Source organism: Lates calcarifer, linkage group LG10 (genome assembly GCF_001640805.2).
Source record: "Lates calcarifer isolate ASB-BC8 linkage group LG10, TLL_Latcal_v3, whole genome shotgun sequence".
In the NCBI taxonomy this organism is placed as follows: domain Eukaryota; kingdom Metazoa; phylum Chordata; class Actinopteri; family Centropomidae; genus Lates; species Lates calcarifer.
The window spans coordinates 6,820,933-6,833,189 of NC_066842.1; the positions used below are offsets into that span (position 1 = coordinate 6,820,933).

Sequence of the window (12,257 nt, forward strand, 5' to 3'; positions counted from 1 at the left end):
TGAAAACGTTTATTTCCCAAAATGTTTAACTGTTGCTTTAAGGTGTATTTTGTATATTCTTCTACTCTACATTATCACTAACCCACAAAACCCCATATTTGTGGCTTCATTTTGTGTCAGAACACTGTGTTAAAATCTGAAACAATGAATTTGAAGACAGTATGATAACTTGCAGGTTTTTCAGTGTCACTGTGGTCGTCAGCTTTTTTTTTCTTCAGCTCTACTTTATCTCTTTCAATCTCTGAGCTCCCATTAAATGCATTTCCCTGCAGTTGTCAGAATCCATATGACCACCTCTGACCCCCCCCCCCCAAATTAGCTATTCCATGATGTTCTCCATGCAGTCTGGGCTTGGCTGGCCCACACCAGAGACTGAGTGCCATGTGAGTAACCACGGTAATCACTCGCAGACAGTGACAGCTGACAAGCATCTATTGGCCAGCGCGCAGAGCATGTTTCAGACACACTCATGCTCAACGTCACAGGAAGTTAAGCTCTCGTCATTTCTCATAAGCTCCAAGTTGGGGTGTAAAGGACTCAAGGCCCTTCAGCCGAACAACAGTTTGAAAAGCTTCAACCTTCCTGTGACCCCCTCAGTGTACAATAAACACAGACCTTTCCGTCTCCCATTTTATTGTCTTTCTCTTGGAAAGAAAAAAAAAAGGAATGCAAGAGTTGGCACAGGTTTGGCGGCACAATCCCAGAGTGATTATGAGGGTTTAGGCTCCAAAAGCTTTTTGTGTCTAATTGTTATCTTCCAACAGAGATTGTTTTCCTGAGAACCACAGTGCCGGCTTACGGATCCTATCACTTAGGCAGTTACGACGTCAAGTTTGACATCCTCGAGGGCAACGTGGATAATGCCTTTGACATCATCAAGCGGGTGGAGAATGGAATGTATGTGGGTGAGTACAGAAATTTTACTTTAGTGAGTGTGTTGTGAAGTCTGAATGAACCAACCGAGCACAAACATTTGACAATGGAAGCTTCAACACACAGCCTGTACCACCCGACAGCCTCTGTGACTGGAAATTGCATTTTCTTTTTGACAAAGTTGGTGGTTTCTCTGACCTCATTTCTCATTTTGAAATATATATGTGTTTTTTTTTTTTTTTATAAATCAAACTCACATGTGCACAGTAAGAAGGGACAAAAATCTTCCAGAAGGAATGTCTGGACCCTCCTGACTTAAATACATCTGACACAGCCTGTTCTGGTCCTCTGCAGTGTGGTGGCATCATGTAGCTGTCATCATCTTCATGGGGGCTCTTGGTGTCTGTGTCTTTGGAGAGTTGTCCTCTGAGTGGCTCTCTGAGACAGACGAGGGCCTGTTTCTGTCTCACCAAATATTTGGCATCAATTTTCACAGTCTTGTGGTTAAACAAAGTACCATTTAATTCACTTATCCACGGTTATGCTTATCCCAAGCAGATCATTACTTTCCACAATGAGTTATGGCGGTCTGAATGTACAGGAATAGAGTGTATAAATCTACACTTGTGTATTTACATGCACGTACACATGAGTGATTGCACTTGACAAGCAGTTCATCATAACTACCTGTTCAGAGACCGCCAGCATGCAAAAAGAGCCCTGCACTAGTTAAAGTAGAAGCTGCAGATACCATCTCCAGTGGTGTGTAACAACAACACATGTTTGGGTGGAAGCCATTCCCATCCTTTAGTCTGGTGGTGACCCAAGGCTGCTGCACGCCTGTGGGAGAGATGAACTGAGCCTTGGCCCTGGGAGAATAAGGGTGTTGTGAGCGCGGGGATGACACATTGTTGGGCCCCGTCTAGGTATTTTTGTTTTGGTTGTGTGCTGAGATGCAGGCAGGGTGGTAGTGGAAGGACAGCGCCTGCTCCTTCTTCTTCTACTTGCTGATGGATGAGGGGATGGCCTGTCAGTACGCACATCTGTCTTTAAAGAATGAAAGGGAGAGAAAGAGGAGGAGAGTGTGTGACTGTCACTGGTTCAGGCCGGATTGTGGGCGCACGCAAGTGTTCCTCTCTAACACACGCAGAAACAGATGTGTGCTTATCAAACACACCCAAATTCACACAAAGACATAAAGATAAAATGTTTATTACCAGCAATAATTCACATAATTCACTGTAAAAGCAGTTATAATTATATTGTACTGTCTTATAATGGTATGTTTTTGTTGGAATGTGCAATGGTGTAATTTTGCCTGAGTGATAAGCCTTATTTTGTGATATATTGTCTACTGTGTGTGTCTGTGTGTATGTGTGTAAAGAGGATTTGGGAGAAATTCCCTGTTTATAGCGGTGCTCATTTGCAGGGGCAAGTATGTATGTGTATGTGTGTGTGCGAGGAAGGGAGAGGGAATAAAATTGCAGAGAAAGACAAAGTGAGAGACTGAAATTCAATGAAAGAGGAAAGAGAGAGAGAAAATATGTGCAGAAGTAATCCTGGGTGCTTTGCTTCATGTGGTTAAATGTATTGTTCCATTTCCCCACGCTAGGCCTCAGTGTCTCGCCGAGCATTAGAGCACTTAAACTGACGACCACATGAAAGGCCTGTTTGTGAGGAGCCACTTCTCTCCCAAACCCATTGGATGCTTATTGGATGCAGCTCTTGCATGTTAGCACCAGTTGCCCATCACATATCCAAATTGAGGCCCTGTGCACTGGAGCCTTTGGTCACTGACTGCTCACTGTGAAGTGTGGCGTCCATGGTGCTATGAAGGCCCTCTTGGTTTTATTTAGTGGGTTGTGCTGCTGGTGCTTTGGCCCACAGATGCTGCTGTTGCGTAACCATTGTATGAAGCTCGCTGACGTGTCACTTAAGGAAGCTTAGTTTCCAGTATCTCCAGTGTCTCCAACAGTGGTATTACAGCCTGGTGGGATGTGAAGAGTAGCAGACATTGAGGCTCCACTAATGAACAAGTGCGTGAACTCAAACTAACTTTGGCCATTATTTTTGGCCACTTTTTGTGTTTTTGAAAGGGACAAAAGAGGCAATTAGGAATCCTCAGAATCCGTTGCTAACTTGAAAAAGTGATTCTTAAAAGGTTTGATTGGCTGACGCGCTTTTCCGTTCTGCTCACTTACTCACTATTTTAAAAACCAGTCGGCTGAACACACAGGCATGCGGTGTATGCATATGCGCATATATGCACACGCGCATGCACGCACGTATACTGGCTGACAGCACACCAAATAGTGTAAGAGCCGCACCACTCTTTCCTAGTTCCTGGTCATCCATCACTGGCTTTCCCAGTACTGTCACATCTGGATGACAATCCTGACAGCCTTATGCATCTGTGCAAACACAATCGGCCCTCAGCACTTGGAAAAAATGATCAGAACCAATCAAACACTTACAAATTCCCATGACGACCACAGTAGCACAACAGGGACCACACAAAATCCCCTCAGGTATGTAGACAGATACACACTAAGAGATATATATCATCCTCACAACAAAAACATTTGTGTCATATCATCCACATATTTGGAAACAAAGACCGAGGAGGAATGGATTACTCATGCTAATGCTGTCATCCACTTTTGATTTTGGACAGATTGTTTGTAGGGTAGATAATGGGATGATTGATTTTGGCAGTGAGCAGGTGGATAGATGAATCCTCCCTTTGAAAACACTGGCTCTGTTGGTGTGGGGCGAGTCTGGGGGATTTCCTGCAACATGGGTGACATACACTCACCGAGCACTTTATTAGCAACATTGTACTGAAACTATGTCTTCACATTATGGATTCCACAAGATTTTGGAAACATTGCTTTGAAATTCTGGATGTCAAAGGAATCTTTGTCAGCTGCACATTCATGCTGCCAGTCTCCCGTTCTACAACATCCCAAAGGTGTTTCATTGGATTCAGGTCTGGTAACTGGAGAGGCCATTAAAGTGTGCTCAACTCCCTGTAATATTCATGAAACCAGTTTGAGATGACACCAAATTCTGACCCTACCATCTGTGTGCCTCATCTGAAATTGAGATCCATGAGGGTACATTTTTTCCCATTCAGATGTTTGATGTGAACATTAGCTGAAGCTCCTGACCTGTATCTGCAAGGTTTTATGCTTTGCACGGCTGCCACATGATTGGCTAATTGGATAATTGCCTGAATAAGCAGGTGTACAGGTGTTCCTAATGAAGTGCTCAGTGAGTGTGCGTCATGTCTTTGATCACTTTTAGTGAGGGTATTCTAGGCTACCTTTTTTTAACCTTCAAGCATAAAGGTCAGTTTTCTGAGCATGCATTCTTTTATTCTTTTTGCTTTAGCCATCACTTAGTTGTTGCTGAGACACATTTCAATGTGGGGAAAAGATGTGACAACCCACCAATCCCATTTCCTCCTGTTCACCATGAAAAAGTTAACATAAGTTATCTAGATTATACCATTATGTGACTTATGTTTTTACTTAACTCAGCCAGCTGGCTGACCAATATGAATGTGCATAAATGGAATGTACAATAGAGTAAGTAGCCAGCTGCGGAATCAAACAGTCAGGCCATGTTTAGTCATCCACCGAATCTGTCCAAATGACTCCTCTTCATGAGTAATTATTTGTCATGTGGAAGGATTTTTCTGTACCATTAATCACTTGCTGTCTAATTTTCCTTTTAGCACGAAAAATTGTTTTTTTAAATTCAGTATTTATGTTTATCTTACTGGACAGCAACAGATACTACAGGATTCTATCCTTTAATAAATCACACCCATCCTCTTGAGAAGCTGAAGAAGTCTGAGACACAGCAGCTAAATTCCATTCATTTTTTAGAGTACAGGTGGAAATATACCTATGTGGTTTATATCCTGTGCAGAGAATAAATATCTCTTTTGTGTTGGCATTGGCACAGGGGCTGGCAGCCAGCGAGGCAGACAGTAAGATGAATAGAGGGGGAAGTGAACAGTTTGTCTCTATGCAGGTAGTCATGGTCGTCAGTGCAGCCGTCCACAGTGGCTGGTGGAATGTGAGCCTACTGTGTGAGACATGACTACTTCAGAGCCAGTGGAGCTTGCGGCTCTGGCTTGTGGCTGAGCTGGTGAGGAGTTGAGGACAGCCGTGGAGATAAGCAGACAACTAGCTCCTCAAGTTTGAGTGCTTGTCATTTGAATGAATCATGACATGGCAGCAGGCCTACCACAGTGTGCCAAGCCCACAAGGAATCCTTGTCTGTCCCACTAGAGATTAGTACGGTTAATCAAAACAGGGTCTTCCCCACCCAACAACGCCACAGTCAAACACTCAGTACTCCCTTCGGGTGGTCCTCCTCCATCATTGTACTGATGAAGAGATAGCGATGAAAACCATGTACCATGTACACAGTCAAAAAGACAGTGCTATGTACACATATAGTACATATTACTTGTAATAAAACTGTCTTAATAATTCATCAAATGCACTTACCGCCCTTTTTTGGTGATCTATTATATTATATTATATTATACTCCTCATTACTCCCTGCCTTCTGGTTCTGTGATTTTAAGAAAATGTTTGTTTTAACTAAAATGTTTGTTTAGTTAATCACTCAATTCACAAAATTAATGCTGTTTTTATCCATGTCCATGTAGTTACTGCCAAAATGGATAAAAAATACTTTTAAAAGCTTATCGAGATGTTGTGTACTTTGGAGAATAGGATATAATATCCTGTTTTAAAATGCAAACAAAGCAGGTTTTTGTCTCATAACCTTCCCATTTACTCTAGACAAGTCTATTTTCTGCTCCTTATTTATGCCTCTTAGCTTTGAAACGTCACTTGTAATATAGTGCAAAGGTTGTGGTAAAGATAATGGCACATGTTATGTCATCTCAGCTGCTCTGGCCCACAACTGCTAAAACAGAAAGTCCAAGAAAAGAACCAACCAATTCCCTATGGCTACTTTTCAATGATGTCACTATCCAGCGAGTGACACTGTCCAACAATGACCCATGGGCCATTTAAGAGATCTGTAACTATGACTCACTGTTAATTGACCTTAAAATATCAAGCCACATATGCTGGCCTTTCAGAGCAGGGGTGCGCATGGATGCCACCCCCTCTTTGGAGTGGTCAGAGCTGTGTTTGGACAGCCTGACCTTACTGGCCATCCGTGTACCAGTGGCCAGTGACCTGGCCGTAAACACAAGATCTGTTCCCTATACACTCTTCGTACAGTGGACTATGTTGGCAATTTGAAAGGATTATATTTCAGCCATGCTGACGGGTTATCAAAACTGAAATTGGTTGCTTTGCTAATGGGGTAACAAGGGAGCTAGTTAGCAATTTCTTTGGCATGTCTCCTAGCTTTTATGGATTTTTTGGAGAAAAAGTCTCAGGCAGTAAAAAAAGAATCACTGAATAAGAGAGCACTCTTTGCTGTGTTTATGTTTATGCCAACAGTGTTCAGCTGTACATCAGCGATACAGCTAGATACGAAACATATTACAGTTAGAGCCGTAATGATGCTGACGAATGCCCTCCAGTACCCTCTTTGCATACTGGAACTTTGTACGCCACCTGGATACTCTCCAATGGTTTCACTGCAGTGAGCATGCATAGCACCACAACCAGCGTGTCATTATACAATACTGTGGTGAGGCCAATGCATACTTTTCATTTGTCTCTGGTGTTAAACCCGTTCATTTTGGATTTTGTCATACACTTCCTCGCTGAGTTGTAGAAACCAGAAAACCCAGAAATTGTACTGTTTACATGTAACCCTTCAATATTGCAGCCCTCGTGGCCATGAAGGATGACAAATGCCTCCCGGCATTTGCTTCACTTTGTTTTGTGGCAGTGTCTCTGCTACTAGTATGCATTTATTTAAGGCTATTTTCTACTTAAGGGTCTACTTTATGGTGTGGCAGAATGTTTTGGAGAATGGACAGATTGTACAGCTGTTTGTTTGATGGTGGCTGTTTAAGCCAGCGGGGTCACCTTTGCACCCTGTGGCAGATACCTCAGTGAGATGGAAACACACCGCAAACCTTTCCAGCGCTACAACTGGATCTCCTGCTTGGGCACTTTAGGCCTCATATGACATGACCTTGCAACTCAGTCAAAGGGCAAATTGTCAGCTGTAGGGTTTTGAAAACCTCCCCATGTTTATTTATATGAATCTCAGGTGGTAGGGTAGCCAATCAAAGTCAACCTGTTTTGGCTCTTGGGTTTTTTCCTTTACAGCCCGGATGAAATGTTAAAGATGAGTATGCGGTTGTGGTTTCACCTCAGGTTCACTGTGAGTATGTTGGGGCCCAGCTGTTAGCTGATGCTTTCCCCTCATTGAGGATACCACTGTGCTTTTGATGGGAAGCTTACGGAAATACAGAGTCATCATGTTAGGATCTCACAGAGGCTTCCAAGAGGTCACATACACTGACTTTAGTATCAAGCTGAATTGGGTACACAAGCCCACATTGTAATAACATAATTACTCATTTCTCGCCATCAAGGCTGTGGAAAAAAATAAGTTAAACAAAGGCTAGAAATTGAATAAAACATGTTTTGACAAATTAGGGGTTTCTTACTTTGCCACAAATCACTACAGAAACCGTGATATATCTTACAGGTTACGTCTTACTGTTTGGTTTGTTATCACACCCAATAGCATCCCTAAATTTTAAAATTTGAGGTTTGGGAAAACTGAACTGTGTTTTGAGTTAAGTTTCAAATGATCAACAGTGAGCTCAGAGGAAATTTGGGGATTTGGAGGAGCAATTGGACACTAAAACAGAATTTCTGTTCCTAAGAACACACTTGTGCCCTCCACATGTGCTAATTAGACCACAAACAAATTTACAAAACACTAACGAGCCTCAGACACATTCCACATATTGCACTATTTAGAAGTCCTTAATAAATTTTCAGTTTAGCTGCGATGTGTGTCTGTGTTTTTGTTATTTATTCCCTTATGCGGTAAGATTGTTTAGCTTCCTTTCACAGAAACAATCTTTAGGATTTTTAGTGGAAAACTTACCCTCAGTTGACCCTGATTATAGAGTGTTTAATCCCCTTTAGATTTAGGCCACACTTACTGTATACGGCAATTAAAAAACAGCCTTAATGTGGACTAAAACCCATCTGTCTTTGCGGTGGTCCATATTGTGCTCATAATGATATCTTACTCATCTTCACTGTGTGTTTGCTCACCCTGGCACGGAAGCTTTTGAACTGATTTTATTTGATTTAAGTACACGCACAAATCATGAACCTTCTGAACTCACTTTGAGTTTGCATTGGTCAACTCAGAGTTGCATGCCATTTCAACTGGCTTACTTCTGAAAATAATTTTCAGACTCAAAATTCAATCTCTTTTTCCATGTCAGTTATTTTCTTAATGTTGCGGCTGTTGTTAGGTTTAAGCAAAGGTTAGCTCTCTCTGATGGCGCTGACGCTTTGGAAACAATAAAATCTCAGTCCCGCTTCCCTCCATCTAGTGTCACTATGCAACAGAGTCCCAAAACACCAAAACAAGGGGGCAACCCTGGTAGAAGTGGGCCCCATTCCACACTCCTCCAAGTGCTTATCACCAGAATCTTCTGGAATCTGTTGTGTGCCCACAGATTCGATTCAGAGAAGGACGAGAGAGCAAAAGAAAGAGAGAGAGAGACAGCAGTTCGAGCTCCTATAGCTTGCCCCTCCCAGAGTTAAAGATGGATTCCTGGAGGAATGCCTCCATGGCTGTATCGCGTGACTGTGACTGCTCCCCTCCATCAAACACATGGGACTCATTTACCCTTGTGGGCCACAGTGATGGTGCCACAAACACCAGGCCCCCTCCGGAAGGGAAGAGAGGGGAGGAAGAGAAGGAGGAGAGTGAGTGGGTGGGGGAATCTGCCATCATACAACGCCAGTGTCCCAAAGGACACAGTGGATGGCGCATAATGGATCATCATTTGCCCTGCGGTGAACAATGACCAAATGGAGTTTTACTATTCTATCACAAGTACCACAGCAAGGAGCCTCGTAATTCAGACCAATCGAGGCAGTGATCTGTTGCTGTTTTGACCCATGTTGAAATAAAAACTTGACTAATCATTCTAAAACACTTCAGCACTTACTGACTCAGTGGTGAATAAGACAAAACACAAGGGGAGTAAATGAGAACAAGAAGGAGGATGGTTAAAGGTGTGATAGGAGGACAGTGTGATGATTGTGCTGCCTGACTGCACTCTGGCGATGACTGTTCAAACAGGCCAAAGCTGAAATGTCACCAGCCCTCTGCAGAGAAAAGGCCCGCTGACAGCCTGTATAAACACTGGCATTTTTTCCCCCTGTAATCGCATGTTCACTTAAAAAGAGCACCCAGTGAATTCCACGGGCATTCAGTAATGCTCTGTTTCAGTATGTTTATTCTCCCATCTGTTTTACCCTGATAGAGGGTGTCTTTTGTCCACAGGCAGGGTGGACGGTGGGAGGATAAAATTCGGATTGTCATGGACAGTCCTGCACCTTCATTTAGCTCGTCACCATCACACTTCGTTTGAATACTCATCCAAACATACCAGTTGATATTATGGCTCACCTAACAACAGAAACTATTGTTGTAAATGATGTGTTTTATCCTATTTTTTATGTCCCTTGAATTCCAATGCCTCATGGGAAATGGAACTGTCTTTCACCAAAAAAAAAGAATTACACTGAACTATATATAAAATCGACAGAACTGTCAGACTTGAGATGGACGACTAAAGGAGGAGACTGGTTTAGACAGCCTGTGATCAGGGTATTGTTCTTGAAAAGATACTTTGCATCATTTGTTAAATGACAAATCTAATTTTTCAAGCCGCTGAGCACCACAAACAAAATTCCACTGGCCTCAATTGTACTTGGGTGGAAGCTAAATTTCAAACTCAGAACTTCAGCACTTAAAACCAAAACTATCTGCATGGCTAGATACCACTTGGGGTAAGTGAGAAAACATGTTTTGGGTAACCCTTCAAACCAAATAGCAATACAGACATCATAAACATTCAAAATCAAGTCAAAATGAAAAAGCCTTATTTTGCTCATTAGCTTTGATATGGGCTGTAAATGCAGCTCTTATATTGTTGTTATTCTTTGTCTCTTTCAGGTGTTGTTCGCCAGGTGAGGTCTCTGATTGGTCCATTGACTACAGTACTCAAACTGTCCATGCGCAACCTGACAACTCAGGGTGACTCCGGCCAGAACATCATCAACGTTCATGTCTTCGTCTCTGAGTTCTGGTTCTGAGACGTGGCTGCCAGATTTTACCACATGTATTAAGACATCCATTGTCAACACTGTACACGTTGGTTCTGTAATATCAATGCAAAGATCAGTGTCAAGGTTTTAATGTTATGTTTGATTACTTTTGACAGTTTCTGAGATGAAAGGCTACTAGCTGCTTCTGTTGAGAGCTCCACACTTTGTTTTGATGACAAGCTCAGTCTGAAGTGCAATTCCTGCTTTGCATCTGGCAAAATGGAGCTAAACAAAGAGAAACTCTATCTTCTAAAACCTCTAGTAAGAAAAGAGACAATCAGAACTGTTTTCAATTGAAAGTGCATGCATTTAGAGAGGCTGTTAAAGGATATGATGATGAAATTCAACAATATTCTTTTTATGACATTACAGTATATGCCTATATGTTTTTGTAACATTCACTTTTCCTTTCTTACTGTATGCATTGGATGAGGTATTTTTTCTATGGAATAAACACTATTTTAGTTACAGTATTTGTTTTTAGTATTTCTTCCCACTAACAGTATATGTTTGAATTTTTCGTTGAGTTAACACTTCAGGGTTCAGGGATATACATATGTTGTTACATCATGGTGACAGCGTTGACCTTCCTTGTCATTGTCATGGCAACAGTCATATGACCTGTAGGAGCGTACCAGCAGCAGGTGTACCAGACCCTCACCGTCATGGTAGCAATAATAAACATGCAGTTAATGTTGTGGAACGGTCACAGCTTATTTAGGCTTAGGGACAAAAACTACTTGGTTAGGTTTATGTGGTTTGGATTCAAATAAGTACTTTGTAAAGGTTAAAGGACTTTCATCGTCATGGATAGAGTAACGGTGACTATCAGTGTCTTACGGAAAATTAACAGTGGTCGCCCATTTGAAAATTTAGGGTTGGGTTAGGGTTAGGGTTTCACTGTGGACTTTGTCAGCCATTATATTAAGTTATCTAGTTTCCCCCTTTGCTCCTGTCAGAATTACTACAGCCACTAGAGGTCGCCTAACAAAAAAACGTAACTATGGCTTGTAATAAGCTCCTTGCGCAGACAGCAGTTCAGACAGTACCCAAAGAGAACCCACGCAGGCACAAAGAGAACATGCAAACTCCACACAGAAAAGCCCAGGGCGAACTGGGGTTCAAACCTGGAACGTTCTTGCTGTGAGGCGACAGTGCTAACCACTGCATTGCCGTGCCGCCCACAGACACACCAATGTTGTCATTTTTTTACAGGATGACCGCCTCCACACACCACACCACATTCAAGTTCTCATTCTGGCCCATTATTTCTCCTCGCCCTGGCCTGTTGATGGTCCTTTGGCAGGCTCATAATAAGACGGCTACAGTTCATCAAATGTGTATAAGTGCTTACTTAGTATTTTAAACTTCATCTGGCTGAAAGGGATGTGAAATTGTTATTGTTGTACTTGTCCATGCTTGGTTCCTCTCCCTTATGTGATGTAATGATCCATTTTTTCCATCTCAAAATGGGCATAGTAATCTATTGTACAAAATAAGTCTAAGCCTAATACTTCTACCTAATGTAGTTCCTGAATTTTGAGTGGATGATTATGCCTGAAATCACTACCCAATCACTATTTAGTTCACTGTTTATTGCATTGTGTAATTGTGTCTGAAGTCCAAGTGTGAATTTTATGCACTTCCTAGTGCCTTCAGAAATTTCAATAATAGAATTAAAAATGTCAAGTGCATAGCATGTAGTGTATACTATTTTTGGCTATGGAGTAAACTACTGGATATCTGTTATAGAAAGAAAAGTGAGGGTTTGAATTTTTTTGGCTCAAAATTGCCCTTTAAAATGTCAACATGTGAGATGTGTTTTCATCACATCATGTGCAATACCTATGACCAGTGACAGGAAACTTGATTATGATCATTCGGACATGTCAATATTAGCTAGCAAACAGAGACTTGCAAACAGAACTATCTTAGCAAGTTTACTTTTGTTCATGGTGGTCGGAGGAACGTCAGTTTCCATGGCGACATTTCTGTTTATTTTTGCACTCAATGATATCTGTGGAGGAGCAGTAAAGATGTATGTAACAGCTTGTCCTCCGA

At 41.9% G+C, this 12,257-nt stretch overlaps 1 protein-coding gene across 2 annotated transcripts in view; it reads left to right on the forward strand.

Moving 5' to 3' along the window:
* The window catches only part of fbln1 (fibulin 1), a 28,777-nt gene extending 18,111 nt beyond the window's left edge, over positions 1-10,666 (forward strand). For both annotated transcript variants that reach the window (XM_018675938.2, XM_051073203.1), the window contains exons 16-17: positions 765-905; positions 10,045-10,666. In XM_018675938.2, coding sequence (XP_018531454.1) covers positions 765-905; positions 10,045-10,184 — 281 coding nt within the window. In that variant the 3' untranslated portion in view covers positions 10,185-10,666. The remainder of the gene's footprint in view (positions 1-764; positions 906-10,044) is intronic.
* The last annotated feature ends 1,591 nt before the right edge of the window (positions 10,667-12,257 follow it).